General features: G+C 26.3%; 1 protein-coding gene across 1 annotated transcript in view; it reads right to left on the reverse strand.

Annotated features, from left to right (window-relative positions):
- LOC145828585 (uncharacterized) overlaps nt 1–13,590 on the reverse strand; it is a 34,846-nt gene extending 21,256 nt beyond the window's left edge. Inside the window, exons 1-7 of the mRNA XM_082936340.1 lie at nt 13,573–13,590; nt 13,411–13,462; nt 11,830–12,020; nt 1,781–1,924; nt 1,120–1,304; nt 714–903; nt 501–632 (exon numbers count right to left, since the gene is read on the reverse strand). Coding sequence (XP_082792466.1) covers nt 501–632; nt 714–903; nt 1,120–1,304; nt 1,781–1,924; nt 11,830–12,020; nt 13,411–13,462; nt 13,573–13,590 — 912 coding nt within the window. The remainder of the gene's footprint in view (nt 1–500; nt 633–713; nt 904–1,119; nt 1,305–1,780; nt 1,925–11,829; nt 12,021–13,410; nt 13,463–13,572) is intronic.
- Between the last annotated feature and the right edge of the window lie 11,711 nt (nt 13,591–25,301).

Genomic DNA, 25,301 nt, shown 5'->3' on the forward strand with positions numbered 1-25,301 from the left:
TCATGCAAAACATTAAATATTATTTGATATATTGCTTGAAAAAGGTAAAAAACATAGTTAGTTTTAGTAAGTTTGAAACATCTTGAAAAATATTTAAGATTTTGCAAAAAAAAAAGACAGCTTGTAGATATTTATAAGATCTACGCATGCAATATTTATTTTATTCAAATATATATTACTTATTGAGATATAGTCTTTTAAATATTTTTTTAAGAATTTGAATTGTCTGAACTTGAATTGTCTGAATTTGAATTGTCATGTAACCAATATATTTTAAGTCTTAAATGTTTCACTGCTTTATACAGATCCTCAGGGTATAAATAAAAAACGTTATTTTTTCTATTTAAATTCTGGGGAAATTGTTAACAAAGTAAAACACCATAGATTAAGTAAACAACAGTGTTTGAAATTTTGATAATAAGTACAGTTTCTTTCTTAGTTTTTATTTTTGACCACTTTTAATTATTTTGACTACTATTTTTAGAATTATATAAACTAACTTGATAGAAAATGTGGTAATTCCGTTCTGCACTTAGTTGAAACACTACTCGGGATTTTTCAAGTAAATAAACTTCAATATCACCACCAGAAAGTTTTCCATTTGTTCCAAAATGAATTCGAATAAACTTACCCTATTTTTAAAGTTAAATACTTATAATGCTGTAAGAACGAAATTGACCTAGTTGTAAAAACTTAATATTTTATTTACTTACAAATCGAGACGAGTTGTTGTTGCGAATAGTTTTTGCGTTACCCCAAGCTTCAAGCACAGGATTCGTTTGTACAACTTGATCTTCTAAATTCGCTTTATTAGCTTCCCTCTGAGTTATGTTAGCAGCAACATTTGCAAAATACTGAATCACTTTTTTGGTATTTTCGGTTTTTCCAGCACCAGACTCTCCTCTAGTTTAATTATATTTTAGTATTATAGATAAACCTGCTTTTACATGAAAAATCATCAGAAGTAGAACTGAAAAAACTAAACATTTAAATAATAATATACATATATTGTTTAAATACCAAATACTAAAATAAATAGCATTTTTGAATTTTTTTAAATTTTTTTATACAAGTTTAATTTTTATTGAAGATAGAGTACTTTATTATTTTGAAGCTTACGTAATCAAAATTGATTGATTCTCACGCTCAGTTAACATGTTATAATAAGCATTGTCAGCAACTGAAAAGAGATGAGGAGGCATTTCTGATCTTTTTTTTCCTCGATACATACTTACAACTTTAGCACCATAGACAGGTAACCATTTGTAAGGATTGACACAAATACAGAATAGACCTGAATAAGTCTGATAATAAAGAAAAAAAATATTTTGAAAACTGCGGTTACTCAAGTTATATCAAATCACTGTTGTATATGATGTTCATTTGCAAGAATTTGATAAAGGCTTTAGAAAAACTTTACAAGCATTCGTGTATGCAATATTTATTTACTTCGATTAAAATACACTTGTTATAGTTATAAAATTAGTGTCTTAAATAGATAACACATAACTTCAGATTATTTTTTAATAAATCCTCGCAAGATGCTAGAAAACTATATATATTTACTCACCTTATCTAAAAATTTATATAACAGTATATCGTTGAACTTTTTATGTTTAGCATTGTAAAACTCAGTAATAGTTTTCTAAAATTAACACAATATTGTTATAATGAAATGTACGTTTTACTTTAAGTTGTTTTTTAACTTTTTCAATTAGTGAAATAGTGTTGTAGTTTTAAGTATGAAGCTAAATTAAAAAGACAATAACTAAAAACTAACATAAATACGCATTGATTTAAAGCGACTCTTTAAGTTGTTTAAAACACTTGCTTCATTTAAGAATGTCATGTTTGCCATGTCAGATACTTGTTCAAATTTTGGTGGATTCATTTGCTGTACCATCTCTTTTTTTAAGATGAGCTCCTTGATAGAAGTAAAGTAAACATCTTGGTTTTTATTCATACTAATAAACTAAAGTGTTAAGTTTTTATAAAAATGATATATATACTTTTTTGAAAATGAGTTACTTTAAAACAGAGTTTTGGTAAACGTTGGTTTTTTAGTTTTAGAGTACCTAATAAAACATATACTTAGTATGGGTAGGTGTCAAATATGCACGAAGGGACACTTTTGCACTAAGGGTGAATTTTGCACGAAGAGAAATTTTTACTCGATGACACTTTTGCGGGGCGTCAATTTTGCACGAGGGGTCACTTTTACACGATGATAATTTCGCATGGGTTTATTTTTTTATAAGTTTACTTTTTTTTCATTATTTTTTTTTATTTATTATCACTGTTGCCCCTAACCCTCGGTGGTCGGTAATATATTTTTTCTTCTTTTTTGTTTTTTTATAAAATTATTGTTTTCTTGCTTAAGCAATTTTTTTTAGCTACCTTTTAATATTTTTTAACTATCATTGTTACATTTAACCCTTAACTTTTACCATGTCGGTAACTTTTTTTTTGTATTTTTATTAATTAAATAAACTTGTTTTTCGTTAATTATTTTTATATTCGTTTTTGTTTTTTGTTTTTACTATCACTATTACCCCTAACCGTTACCTTCGGTCAGTAACTTATTTTTTATTCTTTCTGGTTTTTTATAAATTCATCTGTGTTTACTTTTTTTCAGCATGTGCAAAAGTGTCTTCATGCAAAAATGACCCTTCAAGCAAAAATGTCTGCGTGCACATTTGACCAACTACCATTTAGAATTTTACTCGTCTTAGAATATTTTTGTCAGAAATATTTTCATTAGAAAAATATTAAGTACACTTACGATAGTTTTAAGCTATAGCGCACTTTTGAATCTATATTTTAATAAGCCAGTAAACAAACAGAATACAAAAAGCTTTAAAGTAGAGATATTTAAGAGGCCTTTAATAAATAAATAAAATTTAAGTATATATAAATACAGCTTACCTTATGTTTTTTACTTTTTTTAACGTGTACCTAAAGTAGACTTAAAAAACTTATATTTAAGTCAGTCAAAAAAGTTTAAGCTTTACTAAAATAGTTCGTATATATAAAAAAAAAGCGCTTGAAAAGTTAGTTTGGTCTAAGGACCTGGTGTACGAAAAGACTTTTCGGTTATCGAGTCGTACAACACATGGTTTTACAATTTCTTACGAGCTATTTTTAATGTGAACTTTTAAACCTTAAGAGGTATAACAATCAATAAAATGAAATATTAGAAAAGAAAGGTTAACAAAAATTAACTAAGTTATAGGTTTAATTGAGAAATTTTATTCATAATGTACTCAAAAACTTGTCTAATAAGATAAAAATTTAAATAGAGTCTAAGTTTAAAACTTAAATGAATAAACACAAAAGTAGAGAACATTTTTAGACTTAAAAAAATTACTGTTACTTAATTTTTAAAACGACATAAACAATACTAATAGCAGACATGGAAAAAACTTGAACAAAAGGTTACAATCTTTTTAAATAAGGTAAAACTTTAATAAGCTGACATACTTTATGTTGATTCTATCAGTATTTTATGCTAAGAATTTAATTTTTATTTTTTTAATTGATTGAAATACTAAAAGAAATTTATAATGGAATAAATAAATTTAAAAATATTATACAATTTTAATTAGTTTATAAAGAAGCTAATTTGACCATAAAACATTGTAACTTTTATAAATATTGACATAAAAATAAGTACTGTAATATTTATACACTATGCACTTAATGAGAAGAAATGTTAATGAAAAATAATAATACCAACAGAAAAAATTTACTGTATTAAATATATCATAGTTTTTCTTGAATACCTTTCTAAGCCAAAAAATATTACTACAAAGAAGCAAATAATATTTGCAAAAATAAAAAAATTAAAAATTATTTTTAGGTTTCCTCAGGAAAATAGATTAATTTCTTATAAGTAAACTTGAGACAGTAATCTCAGCTTACCATTTATTTATATGCTTAACTCTCTGTTAAAATGTACATCTAACACTTAATTTTTATATGGGCGTATACAGAAATAAACATATATATAAAGAAGTTTGTAAAAAATTTGAAGCTGGTTCAAAATAGTAATCTTAATAATTAATCTAAAGAATAGCCAGATAGAAAATGCAACGTCTTAGACTAAACCACTGTTATTGTAACCAAACAGATCAACTTTTGAACTAAAGTTTTTGGGTATTAGATGACAATTATTATTAACTCCCTAAACACAAGTAAATAAACAAGTAGCAATGATCAGATATAACCCTGATAATAACTATTTAATAAATATTTTTTAGTTCATCCTGGAAATTTCCAAAATGACTTAGATTTTTTAAACATAATGGTAGCTCAGTCCATAATTTACTACCTTGGTAAGCAAGCAACTTTTAACCACTCTTCTGGTGAATCTAGATAGAAAGTAATTTGTTTCTGAAGACCTTGTATGATAATTATGGATATCTTTAACACTTTAAAAGTAATAATTAAAGCTAGCTGGTAACGATTTATTCTTTAATTTAAACATAAAAACACCTAATTTTTATAAATACAGGCTTTCAACACTTAAATGTTTTTTTTTTGGTTTTTAATTTTCTGACACTATCACCGTAATTCTTATAATGTAAGCATCTAAGTACTCTTTTTAAGAACATTGATATCATTTATAATTTTTTTTTTGCTGTTCCCCAGCACAGCAAACCATATCTAACATTGAACACTGAAAAATAAATAAAGACTAAATATAATGCTTTTTCATTTACGAAATGTTTTGTTTTATATAATACACCCAATGATTTTTATAATTTTGTTTTTATAGTTTCTATATATTCTAACCAATTTAAATTTCTGTCTATAACTATTTCCAAATATTTATAACTTTTCGTTTTTTTTTTAATAATTGTTTTACCTATTTTTACAATAAGATCTCTATTTTTTCAAAAACTATTTTTTGATTGATGTATTACCATAGCTTAATAGCTAAAGGTGGGGATGGGTAACCTTTCTAGTCAATAGGAAATTTTAACAGAAAAATTTTTTGCATCCCGGGTTTATTAGAAAACAAGTCTTTGCGGGCTTCGTAATTTTGGAAAATTGTGCATACTAACAAAACCTAACTCTTTGAAGTCGTAATTGTGTAGAAATTATGAACTAACAACCTTTATTGTTTACTTAAAACTTAATTCAGAGCACATTTTTAAGTATTTGTTTTCAAAAGTACATCACGATCTAAGATTTATGTTTGCTGTGCCAGATCCGGTCCGCAGGCAGTATGTTGTCCACCTCTATTTAAACGTAAAATTTACTAAAGTATTTAAAAACAAATCGCCGATAACATTTTTCTACAATTTTAATAACAAAAAGAATTAGTTTTAAAAACTAGTTTTCAAAACCAACCGTTAATCTTAAATAAACTAAAACAGAACACGGTACAATTAAAAGTCAAAACGTTTATTGTGAAACAATAAAATTAAGATTAAAAATAAGAAAGTAAAAAAAATAATTTTTATTCAGATGTAAAAAAAATTATACAATTTTTTTCTTTATGTACAGCAAATTTGAAGAGATCATTAAGACGAAAATGCTCAATAAAAGCACTCAAATTGAAAAATAGTATAATATTTAAAATTTGAAGGTTTAGATTGTTCGGGGTGAAATAAATTTTTGAGGAAAATATAAGTTTAAAAACTGCATCATAACGTTTTTGGATTTTTGTAAATTTTTTACCACTGTTTTTCGTCTTTAAAAGACCTTTAAGTTGAATAATTTCAATAGCTGGGAAACCGAAAGGCGAAACAATTGTTCTATTTTTTATATTCTTTTTACAAAATATTTTTATAAAAACACTTACTTATGGGCTTAGTGAACAAGACAGAAATATTTTTTTAGAAATTCTATTATATATGTCTATTTTTTTTTTCTTTTTAACAAAAATTATGGAAAAGGAGAGCCTATCTACAACAAATTAATTTTTATTTGAAACAACTTTTCATTGGCCTTCAAAATTTGACCAGACCCTCAGTTTTTTTATATAATAAATTATAAGATAGCAGAGACATAGAAAGCTCAAAAAAGTTACAAAGCTAAAAAAGCATAAGAGACGACGTGTGATGACGTCATAAATTTTAAAATCAAATCTCACATTTTCGGCCCGCAAAAATTTAAAAGCAATGTTAAATATGAAAAATATTAAACTTTGTAATTGTAAAAGCTTTGTTTGCTACAAACTTTTGTAGTTGTTCAAAATAAAGTCGGTAAGGAAATTGTTAAATAACAATTATTTGGGAATTTGTAAACAATGATTAGCTATTATTACTTCAGATATTAACTCTGAACTACTTAGTTTAGTTCTTATGAAAAAAAATTCAAAGCAATGAGGTTCTTCTTCTTTCCAAAATTTATAAGCCAAAAATGTAGCTAATTAGTATCTAATATGGAAAAAAAGATCTTTTTCAAAGTTTGTTGCAACTTACTATATAATACGTCATAATAAGCACGCTTAGTTGGTAACTACAACATTTTAACTAAATTTCTTTAAAATTTTTTAAAATGTATTTAAGACTTTTAATCAGGGTGAGGCTTGTTTTAATTCCGCTTCTGTTGCATCTCACGGACGCACAAATAACAAATAGCCAAAGAGCCGAAAAGGGGGAATTCCCGTACACGGTGCAGGTTCACGACCGCAAGCCCGTGCACGAAATAACCGGCAGCATCACTAACATATGCACGGGAGTCACAATAACAGCAAACTTTGTGCTCACGGCGGCTCATTGCGTCAAGCGCCACCCGAAAGACAAACAAGTGTTACAGCTAAAAGAAACCACTAACTACGACACGTGGGTCGTCGCCGGCGACATCAACACCAAGCGGAAGAACGCCAAAGTTCTGCCTCACGGTCACGTGCGCACCACGCGCAGGGCAGATCACGTGATACCTCATTACAAGTACGATGACTCGCAGGTTCCTCCCTTCTACGGCGTGCTGAGGAAAAGTGACGTCGCCCTGCTGTACTTTGCCGATTCGCTGCTGAGCCGCAACAACCCCTTCGTCACCACGATCGACATCGGAGCTGTAGCTGTGCCGGCAAAGTCCGTGTGCAAGATAATGGGTTGGGGCAACACGAAGCAGATTTGGAAGAACAGAGTCGTTCAAGAAACGGGAAAACCCATTTATCTTATGTGGGGGTTGGGAAGGATAGCAGATAGGTGCGAAACAGTTTGCGACCACGACTACTTTCAACCGGATATTCACTACTGCGTCGTTGCCGCCGGCAGGCCAAACCAAGTACCTCTGAAAGGAGATTCTGGCGGTCCGTTGGTGTGCAAGATAAACGGAACAGAAGCTTTATACGGAACTCATATCGGCTCAATCGGACGAGCGAGTTACTACACCAGGCTTGAAGCCTACGAGGAGTGGATAAGAGAAACCATGAAAGAAGTGACGAATCGAAGGGAGGAAATCGTGAAAGCGGCGCAGAGGAGAGAAAAGAACAGGAAGAAGAATTACAGAAGATACTTAATACGAGAAAGAAGACGAGAAGAATTGCGAGAAAGAAAGCTGCAGAGAGAAATGATAGAAAAACAGAATAAGGATCTTGAAAGGATGGAGAGAAAAATAAAAGAATTGAAAGAGAAACTAAGGAAAAGGAAAAACAAAAAAAGAAACAAATACATTCGAAGCGAAGAGCTGTAAAGAAGCTTGCCGACTTTAAAACGAGATATAATTTTTCGGTTAAACGTACAAAGTTAATAAATAATTTAGTAATAATAGAAATAAGTAATGAAATGTTTTGCATTTTATGACTAGTTTTCAATCATATATACTCTATCTGTAAATTAATCCCACCTGAACAAGATTTTAAAAAGTATCCGTGGTGTACGACTCAATAACCAAAAGGTTCTTCGTGCACCAGGACCTATGATCAAATATTTTGAGCGTTTTTTCATCGTTTAAATAATCTTGTTCTTGAGTACTTGTTTTGAACACTTATTTTAATCTTAAAGTAGACAGTATAGATTTGATTGATTAAAATCGTAACTTACTTATCCAAATATCATTAAAGCAATTTGTTACTGATTAACCTTTTGGTCTGCTACCGGGTACGAATTGATTTTTAACTTTTTTACGTGATACTATTCTTGTACCTTCTTCTATGGTTTAGTTAGTGACACTAAATTAGGCTAAGTTGTTTAGGTGGTAGTAAACTAATCGATGAGCAAAGATCTAATATAAAAATAGACTCAGAACACAAAGAAGCGCTTGTGGCCTTAAATTTTCTTGTCTTTTAATGTTTATTCGACATAAGCTGATTTCCGATCTGTTGCTTCTGATTGATCTCGGTAATGAAAAGCTACAAATTGCTTGGTTCATTTCTTGATTATGCTTAATAACTTAAAATACAGAGAATTTTGTTTATATTGAATACCGTGCTTTCAAAAATCCTTAAAATTCGTAGTGAAAATGCATCTTAAAGCTGATTAAAGCAAAATTAATTTGTGAACAAAACATCTTGCATAAATTTAAAAACAACGAAATTTTTAAATATTCTTAAAGTTCAGTTTTCTCTCCCCTTAGTTATAGTTTTTCGAAATGACTCTTGATAGTATATCCTTGCTCTTTTAGCTTTTTCCTAGTGTTGGTTTATTTTTTTAAATGTATTTAAGTTGCTAGATGTTTACAGAAAGTTCTAACGGAAAATTGAGAGCCTCTGTTATCAACTACGGACTTCACAAAAAAGTGCATATATATTTTTAATAAAACCCAAAGTTTTTTTCTGAGAAATAAATGTTTCCCTGGCACTCAAAATCAGACCAGGTGTTCAGTCATTTTAAAAAAGGATTTTTTTTTAATTTTTAGACAGCCTTTTTTACTTAACGCATACATAACGCAATTAGCCTCTTTTTAACTTTTAGAAGATATGTCCTGACTCTATTAAAATGTAAAGTTGTTAACAGTATTTTAATTTTAGATCTCAGAACATTTATCTTTATTACTAAACTGTCTAACTAGTTAAGTGCTTATTGAAATTATAGATTTGAATTTATCTTTTTACACTTTTGAGTTTACAGAAGTTATATCTACAGCATTAGATTGTAAAAAAAATGTTGTTATTTTTTTATTTCTAGTGTTTTGATATATCCTTTGTAGGATCATCGAAGAGACAATTCATTAAATGTGTTTAAGAACATGATTTATCTGAGAAAAACGGTACTGTGCATGATCAAACTAAAGAATTATTGAAAAAAAAGTTTTTTAAATTGTAATAATAACTACTATACTATATTTACACCACAAGATCATTGACAACGGTTTCCGAGATAATCTATGACTTTATTAATTTAGTTGTTATTAGCTAATATTCAGTCGTCTAGTAAATAGTCTTTGCTGAATATATCCAAAATATTACTACAAATTTTTATAGAAACTTAACGTTTAAAATCAGATTTTCTTAAAGTTTGCCTACATTTAGACTAAATATTCTCTTTTTAATATAATTAGATAAAAATTTAACTTGTTTAGAACAAACATTTAAACTACACCTTAATTACTTAAACTTATCTTTCTTTGAAGCATGTTGTAAATAAGTTTTAAAACAATTATAAAAAATTTAGTTATTCTAATCTATATATTTTAAACAATATTTTCTAATAAAAGCTTATAAATTCATAAATATTTTTATCATTATTAACAAATAATTTATAATAACATGTTAAGGTATTTTGAATACAAGAACTATAATTTTGAAAATACAAAAACCTTTTTTATTGATTTATGTGCGTTAGAATGCTTTTAGAAAGAACAAATTTTAAATTTCAGATGGTAAAAAATTATATATAGAAAATAACTGTTCAAAATATAGGTTTAATCGTTTGCTAACAAAATATCCTAGTGAAATAACTTAACTGGAATATAAATAAAAACAAATTGTACAGTAAGCTTCCTTTATTGCACTAACATATGTTTCTGTGTGTTAACGAATCAACACACTTCAACTGGGTTCTGTAAAAAAATAATTACTGTAATGAAAGAATAGAAGCATAGAATAAAGTGGGTGTATACATGTTTTTCATTAAAATAAACTTAACTTATTCTACAGATAATAACTTATACAGAAAATAGTTAATAATATGTAAAATACTTCATATTAAATCCGACTGTTATAAAACTATATAATATTTGTAATTCTTAAGTCTAAAACAAATAAAGTAAACTAAAATACACAACAAAACAACAAATCATAATATAAACAAAGCACTCACGTTAAATGGAAAGAATAACTGATTCAAATTTACTGTTGTTAATGAATGAACGAAATACATTCGTTACATATAATAATTACGTCACAATATAAATGAGGTTATTTCAACTGTTTAATTTGTATTGCAAAGTTTGTTAATTTAGTTTTTATGTTTGTAATCTATTTCGAACAAAAATAAAACATCAACCATTAGTTAGTGAATCAATAAAATTTAACAAAACAATAACAATAACTCTATAACAAGTTTGTTTTTTTTGTGTTTTGATTTCTTAAATTTTAATTTTTTTCATGTTTGATTTTTACATTTCAACTAAATCTGCTTCCTAATTGTATATAACTTTTATTTAATCTTTACAAGCATTTAATATATAATATACATGTTACATCGAGTTTCTGTGACTTTTATTGTATTCGCGTTGTTTACTTTAAGTTTTATTAAATTTTATTGATTCACTAACAAATGGTTGATGTTTTATTTTTGTTCGAAATAGATTACAAACATAAAAACTAAATTAACAAACTTTGCAATAGAAATTAAACAGTTGAAATAACCTCATTTATATCGTGACGTAATTATTAGATGTAATGAATGTATTTCGTTCATTCATTAACAACAGTAAATTCGAATCAGTTATTCTTTCCATTTAACGTGAGTGCTTTGTTTATATTATGATTTGTTGTTTTGTTGCGTGTTTTAGTTTACTTTACCTGTTTTAGACTTAATAATTACAAATATTATATAGTTTTATAACAGTCGGATTTAACATGAAGTTTTTTACCTATTATTAATTATTATCTGTAGAAGTTATTTTATTTTAATGAAAAACATGTATACACCCACTTTATTCTATGCTTCTATTCTTTCATTACAGTAATTATTTTTTTACAGAACCCAGTTGAAGTGTGTTGTTTCGTTAACACACAGAAACATATGTTAATACAATAAAGGAAGATTACTGTACAATTTGTTTTTATATATAGAAAATATTTTAAAATCACCTTGTATTGTGCAAAGTTAAAAATGATTTGAAGAATTTTTTATATAACTGGGCTTGATTTTTTAAATCAGTTTAAACGATCTAAAGTTATTTCAATGCAATTTTTTTTGCACTACATATCAAAAAAAAAAGAAAAAAGTTTTTTATGATGATGCAAGTTCATGTTTAAGAATATATCAGAAAGATTAAAGGTTATTATTTTACATGGTTAAATTAAAGTATTTTGTTACATTTTTGGCTATATAAAAGCAGAAAACTCAAAAATTTAAAGCAAGTTCGAAATAAATTAACTTTTTGTTTTTTGAAGCTAATGTTTCTTACATACATCTGTCACAGTTTTAAGCCAGAGGTCATTTAAACATATTTTCATATAATTGAGCCCACCCCCCTGAAAGTTTTATTTTTAACCACCAAAAAGTATTCACAAGATTTTTTAAATATTTTTTCGAATGTTATCTTTTTTCAGCTAAAAACTCAGAAGTCAAACTTTTTATAAATACCCTAATGTTCACCGAATCTTTTGTTCTATGCTATCAACAACAAACAGACTACCACTGATCTAAGTGATAGCTAAGCATATGATACTACTAATATTTTCTAATGTTATATACTTACGTTCCCGCTTTCAGTCTGCACAACGGTGTTATCATCTTTTTCTTCAACTAAAATTGCTTTAATAAATCCTTGGTTTTTCTGCCACGCCCAAACACTTTTTTTGCTATCATAACAAATATTTGCAAAACTGAGACGTTCAGCTTCTGATGGTTCCAAAAAAGGCATTGGATCATCATCAGGACCACATTCACCTGGTTTGTTGTTATGTTAATTTAGTAGTTGTTTCTTTTTACTGAAACGAACACGAAAACAAACTTGTTATAGCGTATATATTTATACAAAGGCTTTTTGAAATAAAATTACAATTGAACTATATGAATAGTTTGGGATTAACTTTTGTGTTTAATAATTTGTTGAGCACAAAGCTTTTTCTTTAAGTACCTATAGCTATTAATATTTTAAAACAGCCTAAATTCAGAAAATAATTTCATTAACTGTTTATTGAACGTGAAAAAACTCTCAAAAAGTTTTTTTCTAAGGACTAGTGTAAGAAAATTCCTTTGGTTATCGAGTCATACTCCAAAGATACAGTTAAATGTTTTATCAAGGACAAAGTCTATTAAAGTATTTTAATATGAAGTATACTATTTAGTATTAAAGTATTTTATTTTTCAAGTATCAGTTCAAAACCACACAATCTACTTCATTTTAGTTTCTAATACAGAATACAGATTTTTTTTCAAAATGTTGCAGAGATGCCTATCTATTTTAATTATTCAAACAAAAACAAACTTCACTAACATTATACTTCTATAAAAGCCTAAATACGTTTCAATTAAGAGCTTTATAAAAAAGTAAAAGTGTTTTGATCAAGTCAGTTGAAACTAAATAAAAAAGTAATAAGAGTTTATACTAACAAAAAGATAATTAACCTTTTGAAACTCCATTAGATACAGGTTTGGGTGTCATTTTATAACAGGATTTTCAACTACAAAACAAAGTTAAAAAACCTAAATAGCAGTTTTTATTTTTTTTTAATAGATACTTAAAAAATGTTTATAACATTACAAATTATTACTGTTTTAAACAAAAAACTATTTAAAAGAAAATTCAAATACAACATATTCATATTGAGACTTTGAAAAACACTCGCATTTTTTAAGAATTATAAATTGTTCATTTAATTTAGTTCAATCAATACTCTAATTGATTTATTTGTGTTAGTTTACTAGGAAATAAAATTTACAAAATAATTAAAGCTTTACTTAATTTTTAATTATTCAATCTTATAACTTAAAACATTGTATTTGAACTTTAAAAAAAACTATTTTTTTTAGGAATCATAAATTGTTCTAGTTTGTTTAGTTCATACAATACTCTAATTGATTTAATTGTGTTACTTTACTAAGATACAAAACTTACAAAATAATTAAAGCTTTAGTTTACTTTAGTTTATTCAAACTTATAACTTAAAACACTGATGTTTTTTTTAATAAGCAACCTCAAATTTAAAACAGTTACTATAAAGTTGTCCAGTATTTACAATACATTTTGTCCTAATAAGTTCAATTTTATGTAAAACAAAGTTTAAGTTTGTACTTTAAATTTTTATACCTTTTCTCGAAATATTCAAAAGCTAACTTATATATTCTAGTCGGTTTGAAATAATAACATCGCCTTTTATAAACCAAGTCTATTACGTCAAACTGTAAAAGTCAAAGATTAATAAGATTTTTATAAAAACGTCAAGTAGTAATATACATTAAGAGATAGTTCTTGCACAGATCATTGATCAAAGCTGACTTGGTTTGAATTCCCCATAGATGGTTATTTGCTCTTTAAACTTATATTGTTGGCACGGCCACATTTTGATTTAACTTTATAAAAGTGAAACATTTTAAAAAGTTACTCGTAAAAGATCGAACCTGAAAGTTAATTAAAACTTATAGCTTTTTAGCTTACATGCTAAATATAAATTTTAGTTTGTAAACTAATTGATGTATTACTTATATTGCTCAATTTAGTTTAAACTTTAGATATATTAATCATATTATGAAGTAGCAGAAAAAGCTATGTTTAACTTTAATTTTTTAGTTTTTCAGAAAGTTACATTTTTGTACTTTATACTGGTTTAGAAAATAAATAAGTTAGTAGGATTATATATAGCTGAAAAGTAACGATACCAATTGTAAAATAAATGATCACAAAATAAAGCAAGTATTAATAACTATTAAGTTAAAAACATATTTTCTTAATTTTCAGACGTAGAGCAAAACATTTCGCTGACTACTTAAAAAACATTTTAAGAGTACTTTAGTGGCTAAAGTTACATTTCACATAGTTTTAAGTTAAAACATACTGTAGTCGTTGGCTTAAATACGTACTTTGAACACAGTACAAAAGTTTGTACTTAGAAATCCTGATCTAAACCTAATTCAAACTTTATACACTAAACCTAATCTAAACTTTTATAAAGCCCTATATGTTTACAGCTGATTAAAAATTCCCTAACCAAAAATTAATGTTACTTCTTTTGAAGCTAAAAGAAGTTTTAAATGATTAAATTATTTGTATATATTCAAATTATTTTTTATTTAACTATCTTGTATTGCCAAACTTTTTACTTTTCGTGATTTTTTTATTAACTTTAAAAATAGTTTGTGTAAACATTTTAAGAGCATATACTTGTACGATAATGTCATGTTAATTTTATTGTTTGTTATTGAGGACGCAATTTTTTACAAAAAGTTTTAATTTTAACTATAACATATATTATAGTTTATTGAACGAAAAATAAAAGACGCTCAAAATATTTGGTCTTAGGACCTGGTGCACGAAGAACCTCTCGGTTATTGAGTCACACACCACGGATACCTTTTAACATCTTTTCCAGGACTATATACAGGGAAATTTATTGGTTTTAAATTGTTTGTACTCATAACTACAGGAATTCACTTTAAAGAAAAACTAAAAAAACTGTTTAAGTTGAGAAAAGTTATTAAGCAAAACTATTTTAGTAGAAATAAAGTGTGTTTTATTTGATTTAATAAAGAAAAAATAAAGGTTTACAAATTTGATATTTATGCAATTTTTATCTTTTTAAAATTTTATCCATGAAGTAATTTATTTGAAGTGTAATTTTTTAAATCATCAATTTTAAAACTCTAAATCTGTTAACTTATTGTCAATATCAAATCTAGTGAAACGCTGAAAAAGTTATATAACTGAGTTTTTTAAATTTTTATGTTCTTGAAATATCTTATTTAAAACTAAACAACACAAATTTATTAATAAAACAATTTACTTTAATTTTTTCAACTGTACTTAATGGATTTTTTAGAAACAACAAAAGTTTTTAATCTAAAGGTTAAAATATAGGTATTTAATTAATTAGTTCTTGGTTTCAAACCAATTAAAGTTGTATTAATTAAAACGTCCTGTTCATTATGAAACTTACAAGCCAATTTTAATTTTATACTGATGAAAAAAAACAGCACTTACACTCACTTTTTTATTTTACAAGAATTTTATCATTAGTTATAGTTTAATTTATGTTTACAAAACCTAAAAGTACTATTAACGCGTTTAGTAGTTTTGTTTTTTAATGTAGTTTATAAAATGAAACATCATTGATACATAAAGTTTTACGAATCAAGCGTTGTTAAATTTTCTTAAGTTATAGTTTTAAAGCTTGAGTACGTTATTTTTTAGTTTTTGAGTCAAATGGTCCACTGAAAAACAAGTACATTAAATAATAACTATTATCAAAATTTTCATTTAAATTTTTGTTTATGCTCTAGAGTCTAGAGTCTAAACTAAAGCTGGGCAATCTACGATCCGCAAGCAAGATTCGGCCCGTCGATTAGAAACTTCTGGCCCGCGAATAACTTTTTAGCTCTAAAACAAACAACATGTAACTTTTACAACGAATGCTGTCAAGTATGTTCTGAAATTAGTAATTATTAAACGTTAATGGTTAACAAACTATAACAGTAGCGTTTCATTGCAATTATTCTTTTAAAACGTTTGTTTAATTTTAAGTACTTTTTATGGACCAAAAAATTGTTATTTTATTAAGAGATTAGCCTGCAAATTTCTGGTAAACTTGGCCTGCCGATTAGAAAAGTTACTCACCCCTAATCAAGTCACTAGTATCTAAGGGTAAAATCACTCACTTATTTTAACTTTAAGTTGAAAAGTTGTATAATTTTATCTGTACTCATCAAATTATTTTTTTTACATTTTTTTTACGAAACAAAGTGTATACTTTAAATACAAAGTGATATAGCTTGTTTTTCTTTATTTTATTTTTACTTGTATTTTTTTGAATCAAAAAAAATCGGCGAAAGTCTACAGAGCATAAGCCTAGACTTTCGTATGCCGTGAGACAAGGTCAAGTTTAACATAAGTTTTGATCATTACAATTCGATCATCAGACCACAATTGTCCGGTAGACTGAGACCGGTTTTAGTCTACCGAAGGCTTGTGGTCTGATGATCGAATTGGTATGATCAAACCTTATATAATTGATTTATTAACATGAAATACACATGTTTTTTATGTATCTTAAGTTTGAGTAATAAAAACTTACATCATACAAACTTTAAAGTACTTGTAATAGTACAATCTTTATAAAATAATGTGATGAGAAACCATAATTGATAATGTCAGTCAATACATTGTTCCAAAAAAGTAAATTGCAATAATTGATTGACGTTGTCATTTATTAAATCACTTACATACTGACTTCATTGGTATTGCCAATTGTTAATTTAAATGTGTACTTGAATATATCCCAATGGAGAGCTTTTAATCCACAGTGTATTAGATTGATTATAAGCACTAAAGCTTTATTTTAACATTACGATATGTTTTTACGATACAAAGGTTTAAACTTCGTTGTCATTGCATACATAACTATAAACATTAAAAATTCAGAAAAAAATTATCAAACTAAAACTTAATAACTTAAATAATAGTTTCATACAACAAAATTAATGTACAGTAGACTACCGCTTAAGTACGCACATTTTTTGGTACGCACCTCGCCTTAAGTACGCACTTACCTAGTAAGACAAAAAAATTCTAAATTTTCTTAGACTTAGATTTTTTCCAAAGACTTGTTCCATAGAGTCATTTTTTTACGCTTTCCATTCATTTTTCTAAAATTTCAAAAATTTTTTATTTATAAACTTTCAGAATATGTGAAAAAGAATGGCTTATTTTAATTTGACATATTACATAACTAGTTAACCTCAAAAACTAGTTACAATTTTTTAAAGTCAAAATAAACATATAAAAAGAAGCAACAACAACAAAAAACTAAAATTAAAATAAAAACAATGAGCATCTTATCATTGTGCACTTATACTACAAATGTTTCTACTGATATAAACTTTCTTATAAAAACAGACCTAAAACGTTTTCTTTCAAACAAAAAAAAAATCAAACACTTTTTAGCTAATAGAAAATAATAATAAATGTATTAACTAAGCTAAACTTAGCTTGACTAGTTATATGTAGAAACTTTTTATAAAAAAAAATAATCATTTTAAAATCTATTAAAAACTTTTGCAGATTAGAATTATGTATCAAATGTTATTTAAAATGGAAATACTTTTTTATTAGGCTTAATCATTTGGTGGCTAGTTGTAAGAAAGAAAACAAACAACTAAATTTCATATTATACTATGTTGTCAAAAAGTACGCACTACCCGTGCTAAGTACGCACTTTTTGGTCGGGTTCAATTTGCGTACTTAAGCGGTAGTCTACTGTATATCGTATACAAATATATTGTTTACTTTTTACTTTTGTAACAGTAAAATTTCTCGACTTAAAAATAAGAAGCTTATTATAAAAACAAATTAAAAAAAATTAAGTTGCATATTAAAATATTTTAAAATAATATGAGTTTTGTAAACTTTATAATTTAAAGGAAGTTTTTATTCTGTAAAACAAAAACTAATAAACAGCTAATAATTTAGCACTAATATAAAAGTAATTATGTTGTGTATTAAGTGATAGAATTGAATGAAAAGTAGCTTTGTTGTCTGCTCTTTTTTAGAAAAGAATCGGGAAGCTTGTAATAATTTAAATAATACTATTTTGGTTAATAAACTTTTAATAAAGGCTTTTTTAATTCTAAAATTTGATTAGTAAGAAGAAAAAGATTATTAAAACATTTTCAATTCTGCTTAATCTAAAAGAATTCTACTTGATAAGTAGGAATAAAATCGTGGATAGAAATAATTCAATGTTAATACTTTAAAAAACTAGTTCAATAACTTGTAAGTTTTTATCTATTTTTTTAACTTTATTAAAAAAAATTTTGACAAGTTCATTATTAATACAATAAGTCGAAATTGCGAGAAATAAATCTAGGACTAAAAAAATATAAAATAAAAAACGAAAAAGTTAAAAGTTTCTCTAACTTTAAACATATGTTTGTGTTATTAATATGGTTTTTTGAGTTTTTCCTGCTGAGATAAAGTTTGTTATATTATTTTTTACACAAAAACATCATTCTACTAAAAGGTAAAAGTTTTTATACAACTATTTAAACAATATTATCAGAAATTGTTTATAAATGTTTCGTTTAACTTAAAACATACTAATATATATATAAGACTGAGTCCATAACAGGTCAAATAGATTTAAGCAGTTTTAAAAACTAAAGAATGTCCTACACTTTTCCATGAAAAATCTGGTGACATTTGTTTTCTAAAAAAATCGTAAGCAATTAGTTTTCTACTTTGCTATTAACACTACTTTTAAAAAAATATTTTACACATGCTTTTTGATTTTTTTATTTTAGTAAAAATTGAACTAAGTTAATTTTGATAGTTTATTTTCGGTAGTAACTTTATATAAAAATTTGAGACAACAATTCATTTTGCAGTATATTTTATTTTTTGTGAACTAAAAATTTTTCAATCTACCCTTTTCAATAGTTTTTGTAGATAACTAAATAGATTTTTCTAAAATAGTAAAATTAGTAAAATTGTAAGATTATGCGTCATAATAGGTAAATAAAATTACATGTACTAGGCGATGCTAATGTAAAGTTGTTTAACAAAATTTAAAGTATAAAGCTTAAGTACTAGAAATTAAAAGCATTAATAGCAATTTTAATAAGAGGAAACCGACTTTTTTAAACTTTCTTAAAATAAAATTAAACAACAAAAACAAATCTTAGTAGTGAATATACAATAATTTAAACAAATTAGAGTTATAAACAAATTTTAGTTTGCATAAACTTGGCTTATTAGTTTTAATAAATATAGACTCTAAAAAACTTAAATGATACATGTTACGTCCTTTACAGACAATTGAGAACATATTATCGTTTTAGTATAACGATAATATGTTTTCAATTGTTTGTAAAGGACGTAACATGTATCATTTAAGTGTTTTAGAGTCTATATTTATTAAAACTAATAAGCCAAGTTTATGCAAACAAAAATTTGTTTATAACTCTAATTTGTTTAAATTATTGTATATTCACTACTAAGATTTGTTTTTGTTGTTTAATTTTATTTTAAGAAAGTTTAAATTAGTCGGTTTCCTCTTATTAAAATTGTTATTAATGCTTTTAATTTCTAGTACTTAAGCTTTATACTTTAAATTTTGTTAAAACAACTTTACATTAGCATCGCCCTAGTACATGTAATTTTATTTACCTATTATGACGCATAATCTTACAATTTTATTAAATTTACTATTTAGAAAAATCTATTTAGTTATCTACAAAAACTATTGAAAAGGGTAGATTGAAAAATTTTTAGTTCACAAAAAATAAAATATACTGCAAAATGAATTGTTGTCTCAAATTTTTATATAAGTTAATTTTATTTTATTTTTTACTTAAAAAACAAGATGTATACCAAAACACATAATTTTACCATAAATGATGTAAGGAAAAGTTTTCTACAAGTGGGGAATTGTTTTTTTACTTTTTTTATGTAGCATATATCTCTTAAAGTAATGTACAGTAACCTCTCGCATCTTTACGCACTTGTGATGTTACGCACTCCCGTTTAGTTACGCATTTGAGAATTTTTAAAAATTCAAAAAACAAAAAATTTATTTTTTTTTAAATTGAACAAATTAGGTTTATGTATATTTTTAATTTAAAATGCTAACTCCCTCTCTATATCTTTATTCCTTGACTAATTGATAAACATTTACTTATCCTCAAAAATTCCATTGATATATTTTCAATACAATTTAAGACAAGTTTATCCTTATGTGGGCAAAGGTCAAATTAAAAAATAATGTAGTAACATAAACAGTTTTTATAAAACATTTTTCTTATATCTTATATATTTTCGTTCAAAAGAAGAAATCCATTATAGCACCAAATGCAAACTTTTGTAAAAGTGTATAGAAACAAATTTTATTATAAACACCACACCATTTCTTAATAGTAAACAAATCCTTAATTAAAAATTGAATTTGCTAAGTAGAATAGAATATAAATGTGAAGTATCAAATAAGTCACTAACAAACAAAGATAAAGAAAAAACCTACTTATTATCAAAACTAGTAATTTTTTTTACTAGTATTATTATTTTATACAAAGTTAAATCCTTTTTTTTTAATATGTGTATAATTTTATCTTTTGTTTTCATATTTTATAAATAAAGTAAACAAGCTGTTAAAAGTCCCAAGTCTGCTTTTAACTAGAAGCAATATTAAAAAACAGCCATTATAGTAAGTATATTTGGTACTTTTCGTATCTTTACGATCTCTCGTATCTTCACACGTTGTTTCTGTGGACACAATGTGCGTAAATAAGCGAGAGGTTACTGTAATGACAAATGTAAAAATATGCTGCTCAAGTTTGGCAACGTTTACTGCGAAATGACGTTGTTTACTTAAAAAATTATGGCTCAAATAATAAAAAAACGGAATCTATGTACAATGTGTCATCGACAATATTAAATTTTAAACGCTAGCATGTATACTCTCTCTAAGCCCTGTTTAGGACGATTAAGTTAAATGGTGGGGTAACAATAAATAAAGTGACCAACTTTAAAATTTTGTGCCATAATAAAAGTTTTACTTTTTAGATTGATATTTTACTAGTTTTAGTTTGTTATTTAGTGTTTGACGCGTAATTAGCAAGGCAGTAAAAAAGACAATTAGAAATTAAATAACTTACTGGGTTTGTTTTTCTGAGTTTCTAATCAAGGGTAAAAAAAATGTGACGAATAATTGATGGACGTTTTAAAACTTACACTAGATATTCTGGCATTTGTATTGAAAAGTAAAAAAGGTCACGTTTTAACTAACTAAAACTACAACTGCAGCCAGTGAAGACTTTTATTTTTGACATTTTTCCAGCGACCACTAAATGCCTACCCATTCATGCGCAAGAAGGGGTGTGGCGATTATTATAAATTTTTGCTAAGGAGGTAAATATGAAAAATTGTTTGGGAATCCTGCTCTAAAGAATAATTAATGTTTGAATGCATCACTAAGGTATGTATAGGCCTTTTACCTCACAAAAACCGGTTTAATGCGACAAAAAGATTAAAAGAGTAGTAGTCCAACCAACTTATGAAAACGAAAATTTATAATTAATTATGAAGAAAGTACGGACTTAAAATAATATTTTTTTCGTAAGTTGGTTTTCTCCTAAAAAGTCATTAGAAGCATGTTAAATAAACGGTAAAAATATTAACAGGTGAATAGAACGGGAACGGGTCTAAATTGCACGAGAGGACGAAATTGCGCGAGAACAAAATTTTACGAGTGCACAAAATTGAACGAGAACAAAATTGCATGAAGCCAAATTTGCACGAGGGTACAAAATTTCTCTAGCTAGGGAACAAAGTTGCACGAAAACGATTTTACACCAAGGGTCAATTTTGCACGAGTTACATTTTTGCACGAGAGTAATAAAACAAAAAAAAAACTAATAAAACACATAAAACACTTAAAGATAATTTAATTTAAAAAAAAAACAACTAATAAAAATTATTATTAAAAAAAAAGTAATATACAAATAAAAATAATTAAAAAAAAGCTACCGACCGAGGGTAAGGGTTAGGGGTAACAGTGATAGTAAAAAAAGTAAAATAAAAAAAACTTTAAAAAAAATAAAAAAATAATGAAAAAATTGTAATAAAAACTAATAAAAAATTACTTACCGACCGGGGATAAGGGTTAGGGGTAACAGTGATAGGAAAAAAAAAATAAAATAAAAAATATTTAAATCTAATTTCAAAAATAAAAATAAGATAATATTTAAAAAAAGGTTTAACCCGTACAAAAATGTCTCCGTTCAAAAGTGTCTTCGTGCAAAAAAGACCCTTTGCGCAAAAGTATCTTCATGCAATTTTATGCACACGTGCAATTTTGTACGCCCGTTCAAATTTGACAGCTATCCGAATAGAACAGCTTTATTAAGTCAGTTTAGACGGATTTAGAGACTAAAAAATATATTTCTAAAGTTTATTTTAAAATGTTTAGCTACCCAAAAAGGTATATGTTTTAAAACTTTTGTTAAACATGTTTCTTAGATTTTAATTATCCATTAAAAATACAAATTTTTCCCTTTACAAACTGTACAAAATTAGCTTAAGTACAAAACTAAATACTGCTAAAACGTTTTTAGTTAAACGTCGTTTTTAATACACCAAAGTAATTTTTTAATATTTACTATTCGTTTATGTGTATATCAAGCAGTTTTGAAATAAATATATTTTTTAATTCATTAAAAAAAACTTCACTAATTCCTTTTTTTCACTGTTTAAATAGTGATCTACCGGACCCGGCTGGATACGGCTGTTTTTTGCTTGGATCCGGATCCAGTTTATTGGAAGGACTTAGCTTTCTGCGATCAGCTTCTTTTAGTTTTATACTTGAATTATTGTGTTTTTGCTTGAAATTTTGTTATATAGAAATCTTTATTGCTCTTTAGCGCATTTTAAATTTCTAAATTAATAGCCAATTAAGATTGTTGTTTTCGACAGTTTCAGAAGTAGTTATTTATAAGCGTTTATTTTTATAAAATATGCATATATGAAATGAGGTTTACTATCACTTCTAACCCGATAATTGCTATCCCAATCACTTCTAACTCGATCATTCATAACCCGATCACTTCTGACCCGATCATTTATAAGCCGATCATTCATAACCCGATCACTTCTAACCAAATAATTTATAACCCGATCACGTCTAACCCGATCACTTCTAACCCAATCATTTATAACCCGATCAATTCTGTCCCGATAACTTCTATCCCGATCACTTCTAACCCAATCATTTCAACCCGATCGTTTCTAACTCGATCAGTATTTTGTCATTTAGGTAACTAGAGTTTTGTTTTAACACAAGCAAATTAAGAAAATTAGACTGTTACAAGTGTATTATTTAGATACAAAGATTTTCATATTTTAGTCTATAAGCTATGCTGTAAGTCTAGCGCAAGCATTGTACAGTTATTGACTAATCTAATACTATTTTCTAATCGGTACGCTTAAAAACTTGCAACAAATTGCACAAACATATTTAAATAATAAAATTTAATGGAAAATTAAACGAACTTGACACTTATGCTTTATTTAGTGGAAAATCATAACCTTTAGATATAACCACTTTAACAGATTTGTTCATTAATTTAAAAAGTCCGAGGGTTATCAAATTTCGTTTAATTAATCTTCATTAAAGTTTTTACTCAAGTTTATATAGTATCAAAAAAGTTTTAATTACGACTTAAATTAGTACTTAAGTTAGTATATTTATTTTTTCTAATTTACATTTACTTTATAAAAAAGTATTTTAACGATCTTTTGCTCGTAACTATACTTAATTTAACTTATTTTTAAAGTTTTTTGTTTTCGTTGTTATTTTGTTGGTACTCACATTGTTTTAACTCTTGCCTAATAAAATAAACACAAAAAAAAATATATTAGCATAAGTTTTAGTTTAGTTGTACTTAAAACTGAAAAGTAAATGAAGTGATAATAGTTTACATATATTATATAAAACTAGTTCAACATTTTAGAGGAGATTTGATCATCCTCGGACTTGTTGTATTAACAAACAAGATTGTTTAAGAGCTATAATTTTTTGCTCTAAGTCTAGATAAAAACTTATTAATGAAATAAAAGCTAGACGGTCAGTTGACATTACATGGTTTTGCAGCTTGTTTAACGACATAACCATTTTTTTAAGTTTTATTGAGAAAGGTTGTACCTAAAAATTATAATTTTTTTACAAATAAAACATAAGAGTTCAAGTTCGTTTAATGTTCCTTTAAACACCATTATATATGTATGTTGGTGCAAGTTGTAGAAGAATTTGTGCAAGTCTTTAAGCTGAAAATGAAAACTAATGACTACAAAGTAGTGATAGATTAGTCAACAGATGTACAACGTTTGCACTAGACCTACAACATAGCCTATAAACTGTATTATGAAGATCTTTGTATCTGAATTTGTAAAAGTTTTACTCGAAAAAAATGTTTAACTTTTAACGTTAAAAATATTTTAGCTATGTAGTTGAGAATAAGATTAAACTTAAATAGAGAAATCACAGCTTACTTCAAGAATCCTACAAAGCAGAGATTTAAAAGTGTTCAAACAGTTTAGTGAGTTTGAAAATCATTCTCAAATAGTTTAAATTTTAAGACATTTTTCTTGACTTAAAAGATTCAATACATAACAACTTCTTTGTTCTTAAAGTTAGTTTTGTATAGAATTTAATAGGTAAATGACACAACTAAAACGAATTAAGTTTTTTTTTTCGAATCCGAGTTTATTGGGCTGGCAATAGAGCCAGTAGAAAAAACGGGTCATTTTGGCTTTTTTTTTAGTCTGTCTAGCACATCTCAAAAAGTACATTCAATTTTTCATTAATTTTCATTTCAATTTTCTTCAGCGAATATTGTTAAGTTTAATAGTCAGTTTTCTGTTTTTATATAAACTAATTTTTTTTGAGATATTGGCCATTTTTAGTTTTTTCAATTTTGTTCTTTATCTAGGGTTTCGTTACTTAGTCAAAAAAAAGAATATCTAAGTTCACTGACGAATATCGATATTTTTGTTAAAAAAAAATATGCTAATAAATATTTTTTAACGTTACAGAAACTAAAAAACATTTAGTTTCCGTAGACCCTTTTGTGATTCATAATTTGCGTAGCATATATAAAAAAAAAGAATTTAAATGCATGTGCCGAAAATCCTCAGACATTGGATAAAGGATTTACCCGATAACCCTAGAACAAATTAACTTTATGCAATTGTCTAACACTTCTTCGATATACACAACTGTGCCAAAACTTTCAGAATGAAAATTTTACTTCGTAAACCAAGTATAAAACTTAATCTTTTACGAAGTAAAATTTATCCCAGCTGCAAATTCTGCTAGCTTTATTTATAAAATATTTAAACCCGGTTTACGTAAGTAGAAAAACTTTGGCGTTTAGACTAGATATTCTAATTTTCAGACAAAGCTTAAGTTATTTTCTTGTGTTATTTTAAACATTGCTTTATTTTATCAAATTTTTTTTTTTATAGTA

This window comes from Thalia democratica, chromosome 2 (genome assembly GCF_965202585.1).
Source record: "Thalia democratica chromosome 2, ktThaDemo2.hap1.1, whole genome shotgun sequence".
Lineage (NCBI taxonomy): Eukaryota > Metazoa > Chordata > Thaliacea > Salpida > Salpidae > Thalia > Thalia democratica.